The following is a 15,703-nucleotide window of genomic DNA, read 5'->3' as shown; positions in this document are numbered from 1 at the left end:
TTTATTTTGACTATGTCGAATATTTGTCATCCATGCACGGCTGCATTTCAAATAGTTATGACTATCAGAAAGCTGAAAACATTCAGTCCCACCCACATGTTGACTGTAGTGTTGATTACTGCGTCTCTAGATCACAACGGACTTCCTCAAGCATAAAGCAGCATTAAGCAAGATTTAATAAACTGTCTGATCTTCAGGGTTCCCACACCTTTTGACCAATGAATTTCCATGATTTTTCCACTCATTTGGATTTTAAAGATTATTTTTATATTAAGATTATGCTCACAAAGTTGATCAAATAGAAAATGTTTTATGAGTTATTAAGATCAATTTCCATGGAAATCATGAATTTTACAATTCCTTGATAAACGTACAGGTTTTCCATGGCCGTGGGAATCCTATCTAATGCAAATGTAGAGGTTAAAACAACAAAACCCAAACATTCTGGGCTGTTTTGAAACTGCATCCTCAACAACAGGGTTTGTTGTGCTCATTGGCATGATTTTAGAAGCTGTAAAGTTGTTGTGGCAAGTCTTATCTTTAAAGGTTCCTTCATGCTTAATATAAAAACAACCAAGGATTAAGCTCTAACAAATAGGAAGGACTGGTCACTGTATGATTCCCACTCACATTCCTCTAAAAGATCCAAACAAACAAATGCCTGCCGTATTCAAATGACTTTGTTTCTTATGGTCCACCCATACAACTCTCAGAGTTCGATGTAGTATAAAATGACGTTACGAATATTATGAAATGAGGAAATAAACATGTCTGCTTAAGACACTGTCATAGACGTTGGCATGACGAAACATTGCCAGTTTCCAAATATATTGAGCAAAAGGATCAAATTGAGTCTTAGTTTTTATTTTGGTTGTTGTCAAAGTGGGTTACATGTTAGCCTTGGGAAATGAGCAGGTGTGTGTCTGTGTGTGTGTTTGTGTGTAAGACAGTGGGGGAAGGGAGCTATAGCTTCATTGAAACTACTCAAGTGTGTTTGAGTAAATAAAGGGCTTGTCTGGCAGGGCATACTGTCCTTCCACTGTAAAAGCACTTTGAGCTGTACCTGCATGACTTGTATCACAGGGGCAAAGTCCAGCCAAATCACAGTGACATGATGCAGATCAGCATTTCAAAACAAAATCAAGTGTCTCGGACACACTTCTTTCCACAATTTTTGACCCGACAAGAATTCCTTATTTCAATCAAATTCAGTGAAAAAAGTACAATAAACAACACAGATTTATCAAGTACTGTAGATATGACAATCTGCTTAATTCCCAAAATAGCTTACTTATTTGATAGTGGAGAGGAACACATGGCTAATGATCATCTGAAATCAACAGGGGAATATTCAGCAAAAACCCTCCAGTTCCCAAAACCACCCACCACAAGACCACTACTGCTCTAACATAGGATAAATGAAAATGATTTCCCCACTGAACACACAAAACTCCATAAAGCTGCCATCTTCATTCTGCAGTGCACACCATCTGTTTAGTACACTACATTCCTATGCCAATTTACTGTAATTTTATAACATATCATATCATATACACAAACACAATTATAATGGCCTTTCATGATACTTTAAGATTTAACTAAGCCCCATGGGTTTTCCAGACTTGGAATCACAATTTTTAAATTCCCTGAGATATCCTTATATCTTTAACTATATAACTAGTGAGGTATAAACATTAGGCTATAGCTAATCACTGTATAATAGTATACATGGTAATACCATGACACATACATTAAACAAAATGATCAATTAAATCAATTAAACCATCAAACTATCAGACCGGTCAAAAAGGCAAGACTAGAATTTGAATTAAACTAACAATACCATAAATAACCAATAATACATTGTAATCATCCATTATGGTACATGGCACTGAATTTGTTGAGCATAGGATATCAGCTGTGAGAGATCAATTTCAGGATCGCCAACACAGCACAGGCTAGATTATTTATTAATGTACTTATGTCAATAAGACAGCAATGAATATTATCAGCACCGAATATGTGTTGGGTATGTTTAAATAAGTTATAAGAAACTGGATTCTGCCTTGTTTGCATGAGATTTATTGACTGACGGATATAGAGAAGGTTGTAGGCTACTGTGAAATAATATCGAAATAATATCAAAATGCATGCAAAACAAGCGGCGTCTTAAAGGCATCATTTGAGCGCTTTTGTTATTAAAGCGCATTAAACATTGCTTGCGTTTCTCACCTCGAAAGGGACAGAGACTCCGCTGTAGATCAGCTCTGCAGAAGTTTGGCGTTGAATGGCTGAGCAAGAACCTCCGAACATATAATCACACACTTCAAAGAAAAAGATTCTTAAAACATACGAAACTAAACAGTCTTAAACCACGCTGCGTACTCCCAGGTCATGCGGATACCGACTGTGACATTCAAGTGTATGATCCTTATAAATATCTCCAGGAGGCAGTATATGAGACGCGCTATGCACTCACGATCTCAAGCAAGTGTGTGCGGATCCACTGAGCGCGCGAATAGTAAACGATAGTAGGCTGAGCTGTGGGATGCGAGGTGACCAATCAGCGGACAGCACCAGAGACCCGCGTGCATGTCAGCGCGCGCCCATTAGTTTACGAAAACATACCGACTTCACGAAAACGACAACTGAAAGAACTCAGCTAAAATCCCCTGAAAATAACTAGTGGCATGAACTAATTTGAATTGATCTTTTCTCATAATCCACAAGAGGATATGAATGTATTTTTTTAAACAAAATAAATAGTTTAGTGTTACCATCATTGATGTGAATGGGAATATTTTGAGGAATCTCCGTCGAGTCTCATTTTTGATCAAATTCAGATAACACTAGTACAGACTGACTGATAATATAGGTCTATTTATTTACCATGTTTTTGTATCTGTTTATCTGCATTATCTTTAGCTTAATTTGTAAAAAATCTAAACTAAATCTGTAAAACCCACTACATTAATTATTTTCCATAGCCACTTTATCTCATCTTAGAATTGTTCTTGTGTTTTGCTAATGTGCTATTTACACATGCATGTGTTTCTTAGATGTACAGTATCAGGATGCCTGGACTTAGATTTTCACTGAAACTGGGCATGACCCGCCCCCACATCAGATACTACAGTGATTATCTCAAACAGTTCACAGAGAGGTTTTCCTTCTCTCATTGCAGGTCAGGGACCGAGAGGTCATCACCTCTCACCTTCATGAGGTGTGCTAACTGAGCGCCAATAGCATGTTTTAACAACACACATATAAATTTGTCTTTTAAATTGACAGAACAAATTGATTAATCTGCTAAACGTTTCACTTACCTAAACGGTTAAACAAAAAAACGAGGAATGTGCTACATAACATATATATTTTCAATAAGTGTTTAAAGTATTATACACATTAAGAAGACATTAGCTGATATCAAACCAGCACCTTAATCGAGGGAGCCGAATAAACATACAGTGAAAACATTTGTTAAAAAAGCAGAATAGAACAAATTTCTAAAGCTTTAATGTGAAAGATGTGTATGAATCATCTCTAAAATCAGCATCACAAAAGACTCTTCAAATGTGGTGTGAAAATTAAGATGTTTCTTCATGCCTTTGACAACCAGCCTGAATAAAATCTGAATATGAGGAGCATTATGCTTGAAAATAACCATTCACAGATTTCACATCTTGGCTAACACCTCCACAATGGGCCCACAGTTATATAACCTCTGTGTATTGAAAGTCATTGTTCATTGTGAAGTGCTGAATTGTGGAGGTGTTCGTAAAGATATGAAGAGCCTAACAGTTGAGTTATCTGCAAAAGTTAATACTGATGACAAGAACCAAACATAACAAAAAGTTGAAGTTCATTCAAATACAGTCCTTCGTCCCGTTAAATACACATTTAAGTCAGCACAGACGGTCTGACTTGGCTCCCCTTCTCCTCCAGAGGTATTCACACCCCTGTTTTGTAGTCCTAGATGGGGCATTATGAATGTGAAAAGTGAGACATGAATTATTTAGATGTTTGAAATGCTTAAAAAGAATGCATGATGATTACTGTGGCTGTTGGCTGTTACATGTTTGACTTAAAAAATCCTTAAAACAGAACAAGGTTAAAAATGTAAATGCTTAAAAGCTAAATGTGTTGATTATCCCAATTAAGCATTTTAATATTCCAAATCTTTACAAATCAATTTGATCACTTGATTAAACAAAGAGAGTCTCACAAAACACAAAAGTCTATGTAGAGTGTGTACATTTTTTTACACATAAGAATGCTAAACATGGAAATTGTCATCAGGGTACTCATTCAAACATTTCTGGCACATCCATTCTGTGGACAGAGATGATCAGGCACGGTGTTAAAAACCACAGTATGGTTAGCTGTAGTTAACCAAAGTGCTAATGTACTGCAGAAACTTTAGTATACCATGTGGTTACATCATGTGTGTGTTGAATCTCCATTACTGGAAGGCAATGGGGTCACAATCGGCTTTGTCTTTTGATCTTTGGTGTCACTCTGTTATCATGTTGTTTAATAGCTAGGCTACTTCATTTCACAAGCCCATTCATTAAAATAATTTATAATGCTCCTTTTTCACTAATTATAAGAAATAATATTATGCCACGTTGGGTGTAATTTTGACTCTTAATAACAAGTCAAATGGAGACATTCAGTACCCCAGAAAACCAACCGGACACTTTCCAGACATACCAATTTCTAACTCGAGATTGACTTGCATCATATATGAATTCTGACTCAAATACTTGATGCCAGCTAAAGAAAAGAATCAGTCCAACAAATCAAGTGCCAGATCATGTACTGACCCTAGACCAGCCTTCCCCATCCCAATTTTTAACTTCACAATCATTGAGGAAAAAACAAAACTGGCCTCCAATCAGGAACAATGGGTGGCAACCAATTCCAGACAAAGGGCAAAAGTAGGTCAGTACAGTCTGCTGCTTCTTTATTCATCATTCATAGAGCCTCATTAGCATCTCGTTATGTCACAAGATCATCACATGTATGGAAAAGTCAAAGCATGGAAACCAGTGTGACTCAGTGATCAGAATTAGCTTCCAAATGAGGAACAAGCTATATGTGTGTGTTGCTTCCTGACATTTAATGTGTTACCAAAAAACTTTTTGTGAAATATGTGACTCTGTATAGTTCTCATAAATTTAACACTGTAAAAAAACATTTTTTTTGGTAAATTTGTTCACTTACAGTATTTATTCATCATTCTGTTTAACTTCTTGATTTAAAAAAAGCAATTCTGCCATCTTAATTTGCTTAATTCATAATTAATATAGTATCCCAGTCTATGTGTTGAACTTTTTTGTGAACATTTCTCTCTATGAAAGATTAATCCATAAACATCTAGGTTTTACCTTTTCCTTTAAGTTGCACTTAAATCCAGCACTTTTCTAAACATGCTGGGATAGACACAATCAATTGTACTCATGTATAGACTTCGTCACAAACATACCAGGGAAACCCCAACTGACAAGTAAAGAATGAGAGAGGCACTTTCCCAGTCGATTTCTCTTGATGGATTCAAGAGAAACATTACACTCTGCAATCTGATACAGACCACACAAGTGGACTCTCAACTACACAAGCCAGTTATAGTCGAATGCAACCTGATGATCAAAACCTTATGGAAATATGACTGGATTTAATTTGTCAGGAATGTGGACCATATATACGTTTCCAGAGGAATGTCTGCCGCACAATTCTTTTTTCACAGTTGGCCTAGTTCAATGTTGGCGTGAGCCTGAGGAGAACGCCTTTATGTCTCTGTCTGACAAAACCACTCACATCCCAGAAACCAAAAAATAGGGCATCTCTAACTGCGGGAAGTGACTTTTGAGAAACCTTGATGTGAAGTTCAGTAACCCCCTTTCACAAAGACGTGCGCTTCTTCTGAGGTGACCTCCCCACTGAAAACGTATCATTAGGATACTACGGCAGATCATAACCCATTGAACTCAGCCCTTAAGGTCACAAAGATATCGCCTCTCCCGTCCCATTCTACAACAACAGATGCCACATGATACAACATGTCACAGATGGACTGGATAAGATCAAAGGACAGGTGTAACAGCCAACGGAGACTTGGCTCGTATTCTGAGAGAATTAACACCAAATTACTGAAGGCCAAACAATTTTATTACTGATGTTGAAACTGTCATAAAATGAATTCATAGTTCTAAAAATGATATATAGTAATAATATTAGACATTATTAAGAAAATATAATTTAATATGAATACCTTCATAACATATATTTTAATGCATATATATGCATACACAAGCATAAACACAACACTCTCCGCCCAGCAGGTGTGTGGGAGACTGGCTGGCAGCGAAATGAACAGGAAACCTGAAAATACTCCATGTTCTCCCGGCTCCCACACACACTCAAGGCCAAAGAACATGATCTCCCACCCATGTATCTCGGGGGTAAACAGAATCACATGATGTAGGGGCAGAATTTACTGTAAGTTGCATATAAATAATTATGCAAACACGTACGGATTACAATGTACAGCACACACTATACTGTTTATGCAGTATGCATGTTCACACTACTGGGATGCATGCCATGAATTATGCAACATTTTCTTGTCAGTTCCGACACATATCATTAGCTCTCAGCCATCACCACACTGACCATCTTTAGACATGTAAGCCCTGAATATAAAGACACATATATATCTCCTGTTACCATCTGGATGCTATGGTGAGTAGGATGGGCTGCTGGTTTGTTAAGTCAGTCAGGGGGCAAAGGACTGTCTTGTGTCCATCTGTGTCTGAAGGAGCGCTGACATTTTAATTATCTTTGACTGAGGCAAGAGACGGAAGGCCTCAGTCTGGGAAAAAACTGCCTACAAAAGAGAATGGGTTATAAAACTGTCTAAATGAGAGGCGTATGAAATGACATATGTAGGTTTAAGCATGATGTTTGACCAAAAAAAAAGAAAATAAAAGCTTTTGACAGGGAGGAAAATGGACACTGACAAAACAAAAAAACAAACTAAACTAAACTAAAAAAAAAAAAAAAACTTGTGATGACTTATGGAATATTTAACTCTGAAAATGTACAAATCTAATTATATATAAAATACATAATTGAAATTATATAATTATATATAATTAAATACTTTATCTCAAATATAATTACTCAAATAGACTCCAATCAAGTCAACAAAAAGTCACATATGTATCCTGGAAAAGAGCTCTGAGAAAAGAGTTATGTGCTTTGGGAGGGGTCCTAAAGCATATGAGACAGAGCAGCTGGAAGACATTGCATGTGTGCATGTGGAGTGGCATTAATGTATGGGGGGGGGAAGGCTAGGAAATGGAGGAAACTAGAAGACAACACCCAGACAACCTCCCTGTGACCCACATACCCTCCCTTTTCCTCCCCCGTCTTCCCATACCTTCTGAGTAGAGAAGGCTTGAAAGCTGACATTCCATCCCCCCACCCCCCTCTGTCAAAACAAACAAGAAGACCACCTGAGGAAAAGGAATTGTTTTGTCACATTTTCAAGGGTCTAATCTTAACTAGTCAGAGGCCCACTTTGTTTACATGCCTTCATATTACACGTCAGACCTTTGGGTACACAAGACATGTTTGAGAAATCAATGCTTGATATTCTATTAATAGCTATGTATGACGACACATTGCACTGAACGGAGGCATAGTTGTTTTGTTCTGCTTTTGTCTTATGGGTGTTGTCTTTCATCAACAAGGGTTACAAAGACTGCACTTCAGAAAAGGATTCCTCAGTGTCACGTAATGCATGGGACAAATGACACAAACATTGTTGAATTACGTCAATCACCACATATGCAATTCAGAATTTGGTAAGTGTCATGCAAACACATCAACCAATATGAACAATAACATAAAAAAGATTGGCTTAATAAAGATTAAGCCAATATTCTGGTTTCTAGAAATATGAATAAGACAGCTGGCACACAATAATATACCAGTATTTATCAGAATATTGGGTCATGTAATGGCCTTAATTAGAATATTGACCAGTACAAAACATTCATTATATCAGCATGTCTAAATAAAGGTAAAAGGTGGGTTATACACAACCATTCAAAAGTAAGATTTTTTTATATTTTTATTCATCTAGAATGCATTGAATTGATCAAAAGTGACAGTTAAGACATTATAATGATACAAATGTTTTCTATTTCAGATAAATGCTGGTGTTTTATTCATCAAAGTGAAATGTATCAAGGTTTCCACAAAAACACACTAAGCCGCACAACTCTTTTCAACATTGGTTATAATAATAAATGTTTCTTGAGCAGCAAATCAGTATTTTAGAATGATTTCTGAAGGATCATGTGACACTGAAGACTGCCTGGAGTAATGATGCTGAAAATGTAGCTTTGCCATCAAAGGAATAAATTACATTATTTTACAATATTACTGTTTTTACTGTATTTTTGATCAAATAAATGCAGCCTTGGTGTGGATAAGAGACTTTTTTTAAAAAAATCTTACTGACCCAAAACTTTTGAACGGCATTAGATACACAAAAACAAAATAATAATAATAACATTTCAACAACATCATAATTTACTTTTGTAACGTTGTAATTCATGCTTTTGTGTGCTGCTCTTGCATGTAAACTTTTAACCAGAATATGGACCATAAAAGAATAGAATTTTCTTTTTCTGGGGAACTATTCCTTTAATCCGAAAATGTGCATGTGAACATGGTCACATTATAATGAGGCAACACTTATCAGCACGCACATTCCACAGAACTTCACCATGAGATTCCAGCCACAGGTTTCAGAGAATGCGAGGTGGCTAGATGATGTTGCCAGCAGACGGTCATAATGGATGTTCCCAGTAAAGGCTTGGGGGTGGCCCGCCTCTTTCCACCATCCCTGCTGAACAGCTGAACAGGCCCACTTGTGTGTTTGTACTCTTTCATTAATTCCACCAGTGCAGAGGACACTTGCTCAGTCAACTGGCTGCATAGCTGCTGTTTCTGTTTTTCAAAGCTGCCCACTGAATAATCTCACATTATAGATATGATGTCACTGGCACAGAATGAGATAAGACAAAATAGTCCACCACATAAAAGCTAATCTGTTCAGATTGCATAAGATATGTCCCTTTTCATGGCCGTCCAAGTCAACAGATGAGCCCCACTGCCCATTCTCTCAGCCTGGGGCTCAACTGGCCGATCTGAGGCAGCTGAAAAGTGAAGATGGCATAATTCAGACCATTTATGTAACAGCATGTATTCATTCATTAGAACTGGTCTCCACAAAAGTTTCTCTAGGTTGTGTTTGCCTAGACTGTCTGCTCTGACCCTGCTCACAGCCTTTTCCATCATGCCACCAGTGCCTGAAACAATGCAAGCGCAGATGGCAGGCATGCCACGCCAAATGCCACACAAAGCAGTCCCAGATGGAGCCGGCCTAGGATTTATCTGCCTGATAAAAGAGTCTGGAGAGATTGCACATTTTGGGGATTCAAAAAATAGCCAAATATCTGTGTAAGAACATATGACCTTCCGATCGCGTCTCACTTCTTTCGTCCAGACAAATTCTCTTTTTGATCTGCTAATGTTCAAATCTCCTGAAAAGGATGGGAAGTTAGACTGGATGGACAATGCCACTATTATGCACGTTGGTACTGTTTTGGGTTCTCAGATAGGAGTATGAGACTATTTAGCTTTCACAGCCACTGTAAACATATGTTTTGAATATACAGTAGCTTTCTTAAAATAGACATTGAGACAAAGTGATCAGTAAACACAGCTGGTTGGCATCCCACATTTGGAATGAAATTTAAGTAAGCATAAGGTCTTTATACACAATATGAAATAAGTTTTCCTAACAAGATGGGGGTAACAAAAACAAAAGATTACTGTTCCTCATACAAATCTTGGGAAAGACTTCTCTGACATCTGTAAATGATTATAATTACAAAACAGAACACTGTGAAATCACAAATTAAACAAAAAATGCTACAGTTAAAATACAAAGTATATTCAAGAGAGGTAAAGTGATGAAAATTCTTCCTGAAATCCAACCCTTAAGAAAATATTGAGCACGGTTCAACTGTATCTTGACCGTATGACCTAAACATTGCTATAAATCAAACACGTTTTAGTTTGAATTGATGTGGATGTTGCGGTTTAAAATTGATTGTTACAGTGTGATAAAAAAAAAAACTTAACGAATCCTTTCAGAACAGAAATGCCCTGATTATTCCCCTGTGGTTTTTGTGTGGGAAAAGTGATGATTTGGTGATTCCAGTCACGTTCAAATGCCTGTGTGTGCTCATGCCGTCTTCCTGGTGAGGTGACGAGTGAAACGGAAGCTCCACAGCCCATCCCAACCACAGAGAGCTATCAACACACACACACACCCTCCCATCATAATCCCTCTGCTTTGTGAAACAGTTTAGATTTCTCTAGTGTACTGTATGGTTGATAGACTTGAACACATGTTGTTAAAGGAATATATATATATATATATATATATATATATATATATATATATATATATATATATATATATATATCTCAGAGAGAGAGAGAGAGAGAGAGAGAGAGAGAGAGAGAGAGAGAGAGAGAGAGAGAGAGAGAAAGAAAGAGAGAAAGAAAGAGAGAAAGAGAGAGAGAGCATTTCTTTTAACAACACATATTCATAACAACCCTATAGCACACACATATGCAAAGGTTCAGTTAAAAAAAATCAGCTGTGGTTGCTAGAAATTAACTAGAAAAAGCACATGTACTGACCCCTTATATTTTAAGAATAAAATATAAATAATTGGGATGCATTCTGGGAGCATCATTACTCAAATATGAGATATCAAACTTTATTTGCCGAAAAATGTTTTACAGTAAAACGACATATCTTTTTAAAGCTAGTGAGGGTTATATTTTTAGATAAAAACACTAGGGATAGATCTGTTTAAAAATCTTGGATAATCTTTATCAATTATGAAAAATAATTTTCTTGTGTAGAACAAGAGTCTAAAAGAGTAAGAGCAGGCACCAGTGAGAATGACAACTCATCTTTCAGTTAAAGCATTTACAGAGACAGGTTTAGATCATGCAAAAAACTAGTATCCCAAAGCATATTGATGTATGCTTCAGTGAAACGCCTAGAAGCAACAATAATAGAGCATGTTTGAAACAGTTGTCTGTTTAAAATAAATTTAAAGCCTTCACCATCATGTAGTGGAGGTCGCATCAAATATTTATTTGAAATAGGTGATCACCGTATGACACTGACATGAATTGTTCATTATTTATGAATGTGGCATTGTATCTATTCCAATAAAGTTCTGATGCAATTGTGCACTCTGCTTTTTAAAACAGTCACACCATGACTGTTTCATCATGATAATCTTCACACGTAGAACCGTAATCGAGCGATTCTCAGTGATATCATGATGTAATACACACACAAAAAAACGACACCGTTCCTTTAGGAAACAACTGTAACGTGTAGTCCATACTCTAAAAAATGCTGGGTTGTTTCAACCAATGTTTGGGTCAAATACAAACCCAACCATTGGCTTAAATTTTATTTTATTTTTTTAAACCCAACTGTTAGGTTTGTCCATATTTGACCCAAACATGGGTTGAAACAACCCAATATTTTTAGAGTGTAGTTTCTGTTTTGTGTTTCATGGACCTCTCGTTCATTTCTTCTTGTTTTCTGTTCTTCTTTTTCTGTTTCCTTCGTTGTCATGGATTCTAAGTATGTTTGCATTTGTCGTCTCATGCTGTGCCCTGAATTGACCTATTTAAGTATATACATATACTATATGCCCTAAAAGTATACTGGTTTTGTGAAGAAAAAGTACATTCTTTTAAATGTGTAGAACAGAAGAGTATATATAGGCAAGCTTTGGGACATACTACTTTGTCATAATTGCGTCTTTAACAGACAGCTCTGTCGCTTAGTTAAGTGCGTCTTGTCACCATTTAAACTGCCCTGTCAATCATCTTGTCACAGTTAAAATCATAATCAATTTAATTTAATTTAATTTCCTAACGTTTCGAAGAGAAATGTAGTAGCACGTAGTAGCACTGCCATTCGTGGGTCTTTCATGCAGAGAACTCTCCTCATGTGTTTGCAAAATTATGCATTTAAAAGTTAAAGGGGTCATGAACTGCATTGTTTTATTGTTTCCTATAGTGTCAAGGTGTGGTGCAGGCAGAAGAAGACGAGGGAGAATCAAAAGTTCCAATGCAAACTTTTACTAACAATATAATACAAACAAGTACAGACAGGCAGACGACACACACACTTAGTAGGACAGAGATCGGACAAAGACTGACTGAACAGAAAGGAACTAAATACAAACACTGATGAACACTGATTAACAGGTGACACAGATGATGATGATGATGATTAACTAAACACAGGTGATACAAATGAACTAAATGACAGTAACCATGGATATGAAGGAGTGGCGAGAAAAGAACAAAGGAAGACATGTGACTACTGAAAATACAAACAAACACTGATACGTGACACCTGGGGTGCACTTAATGTTAGTATGATTTTTACTTCAAAAATGGTCATAATTTAGAAATAAAAGGCATTTTTCCTAGCCTGATTTTAGCCTCTGATTTGAACGCTCTGTTTGAAGGGGCGTGTCTGCAGCGAGATTTCAGTTTAAACGCCCACTGCTGTGATTGGCTAAAAGCTTTGCATATGAAATAGCTAGTATTACATGTTTAACTCATCTTTAACTTTTAGCACGTTTTTACTATTACAGCTCTGAATATTAACTACTCATGAAAAGTGATAATTATAACAATGCAATTAGATCTATGGCATTATTTATATCGTGGCATGAAAGGTTGCAGTGATGAGCATAGCCGATCACAGACGTATGCAGCGATCTCCTCATTGCAACTCGATTTCTGCACACTAACGAATGCTTTCATCATAACTAACAGTGCAAACACAATATAAATAAGAGATTTGTTGATTAGGGAGTTTTGGCACCATCCAGAACTCAGTCAGTGATAAACACGTGATGTTTGATTGACAGCTCCATCGCGCGCTGTTTGATTGACAGCTACTACAGCTATTGCAAATGGAGCATTCTTTCATCGCTTTCTTATATATATAAGTCAATCAGTTTAAATAACAGATAATTAACTCCCTACAAAGAGAAACAATGTGAAGTTGACCATTTAGTCACTGGTTTGATTTACTAACAGGACAAAGAACATCTGACTGAAATGACTGGTCACAGATCAGGCATTAGAATTAACACGGTTGTGGCAATACTGTCAAGTTCATATCGTAAAAGCCTGTGCCGAGTTTGCTGACTGATTTACCAAAGAATCCAGTGAAATGTACCGAATACGAATAAATAATGTTCAACTGAGACATTCACATTGATGAAAATAAATATCCACATTCCAAGCATTAAGATCCTTTGGAAGATATAAGTTATTTTTAGGCCAGTGAGTGACCCTGTGCTCACGATATATACAATTTTACACGTAATAATATAACGACAATAGCATGACAGCTGTTTATCAGTTTATTTGTCTGTCAGTTAGCAGGTGCATGGTTAACTAAACTGCTTTCAGGATTGTACCCCTGAAAACTGGGCTCCTTGCTGAGGAGCACAATGTTGACCAAAATCTTTCAAAGCCCACCTCTGCCGGGACTCAATCCCCTGCTTTTGTGCTGTCAGTCAAGTAACTTCCACCAGTGCACCTGCCCATGTTCACTTTCTTCTCAGCATGCATGTCTGTACAACATCACTTTAACAACCAAGAGAGATAGCTTGCTGATATGTCTAGCTGTAATATAAATTGTAAGAAAGGAGTAGAGCATGTTTTTCACAGCTGTTGTGATCATTACATGATGTACTGAAACATCAGTCAGTGCTGTATAATGCTCATCAGCTCTTTCTGCATAAATATTATACTTTTTTACCATTAGAGCGCATATTGGCCACGCAGATGCGGAGTAAAATGTAACGACGAGTGACGGTGTTGACAGCAGCTTGAGGAGGGTTCAAATGAACCGACACGTTTATGAGCATCAGGAGATCGCATGCAGCTGTTTTGACTGATGGTGATATCTTTTATAAACTGTTCGTAAAATATTTAGAATGTACTTGTTCAGGGATCAAATTCATGATTTAAATGTTAAATATCTTTAAGCTGACAAGTGTTCCTGTCCAGTGTCCAGTAATTGATTTAATACTTCAAATGAATATCACACTGTATTATGTTGCAATGATAGTAAAGAAGTTTATATTACAGTAATGGTACTTCATTCGCCACCCAGGGATGGATTCCTTTAAAAGCATTAAATGTAACAGTATGTATGGTATTATTATGGAAATGTCATGTTAATGCTGATGATAATGTTTTAATCCATTCCAACAGCGCATGTGTGAGTGACTTGAGCACTAGAAAACAAATTCTGTACCGTTCGTTTTTCGGCGCTCACGGCAAAAGGAGTATAGGCTACTTTGAAAGGCTAGTGCACTAAACTGTGTGCAAGACAGAGCGAACGTAGAGAATGAAGTATACCTGGGCCTAAACAACTTCCTAGTTATTGCATTCGAAGGAAACTTGTCATGGAAGTGACTCATGATCAGTCACGATGGTGCTTTTGCAACTCTAGAGCTTCTCAATCAATAATTAATAAATAATTAATTATGAAGTTTAAGCTTTTTTACAGACGTGACTCTGCAAGAACTTAAGTATAGTTATAAGGAGGCTAAGAATAGCTAACAAGACTAAAGCCGGGGACACACTTACTGACTGTAAGGCAGATTATGATACTTACGACTGATCACACAGCGATCAGTTCAGTCGGTGTTTAAAATCTGCTCCAGTCGTTGTGTTCAGTTCAGTGTTCGTAAGTGTGTTCAGTTTAGTCTTAGAATGTTTCAGCAAGTCATTAAGTGTGTCCCCAGCATTATGGATGACGCAAAATCATTGTCTGGGACATCATGACCTTCTGAGGAGCTTTTTGTTCCAAGATGGGGTCAGAACTTTTTCCAATGCCAGGCAATTGAAAGCTTAATATTTGTCTGATGACTACATTGACCTGTCCTTTTGTCTATTGGCTGTGTTTTGGAACTAACTGTGGTTTTATTAACGGTTTCCAATGGTGACCACACTCTCTCTCTCGAGCTGCTTCCTGTTGGGTAACGTTTCTCTGACAGTTGTTTACAGAGCAATGCTCAGACACTGTTTTATATGCTCATCCACAATACAACATGAAACAATATGAATTGGCAAACGTTGAAGGTTCAAATTAGACTTTGACAGATCACAAGCAACTTGCATAAAAACATTGCTCACATAATTCATATAATTCAGAATCAATAACATATAAGAGTATCCATAAAACAAAGGGAAAAAATCTTTAAAATCTAGTTTAAAACGTAAAACGTGGAGAAAAAAAAGTGAATCTAAAAATAAGCAGTCTGAGTAAATCTGCCTCTCTGACTATAGCTCAGTGAGTCAGATTTGATGAACATTTATTTTATAATTGTCAATATTCAGCAGTTCTGAGAACACAACACAGAAATGCTTGTCCACAAAACTGACACTGTACTTTCACTTCCTGAGAATGTTTAAGCTTCATGTTGTGGCAACATTTGGCACGGTGTGAATCCATAACATGATTTTCGCATATCTAGATTTGATA

The 15,703-nt window shown here is 36.9% G+C and overlaps 1 protein-coding gene across 2 annotated transcripts in view; it reads right to left on the bottom strand.

Moving 5' to 3' along the window:
* The window catches only part of rasgef1ba (RasGEF domain family, member 1Ba), a 73,841-nt gene that overhangs the window by 18,003 nt on the left and 40,135 nt on the right, over window positions 1-15,703 (bottom strand). Inside the window, exon 1 of one of the 2 annotated variants that reach the window (XM_079871755.1) lies at window positions 2,233-2,499. The exons of the other annotated variant lie outside the window; for it this stretch is intronic. Within the exon in view, the coding sequence (XP_079727881.1) occupies window positions 2,233-2,313 (81 nt within the window). The 5' untranslated portion in view covers window positions 2,314-2,499. Of the gene's footprint in view, window positions 1-2,232; window positions 2,500-15,703 lie in introns of those variants that run through there. 2 annotated transcript variants of the gene reach the window in all.

This window comes from Squalius cephalus (assembly GCF_949319135.1).
Source record: "Squalius cephalus genome assembly, chromosome: 5".
NCBI classification, from domain to species: domain Eukaryota; kingdom Metazoa; phylum Chordata; class Actinopteri; order Cypriniformes; family Leuciscidae; genus Squalius; species Squalius cephalus.
This window is presented reverse-complemented; position numbering and strand designations above follow the sequence as displayed.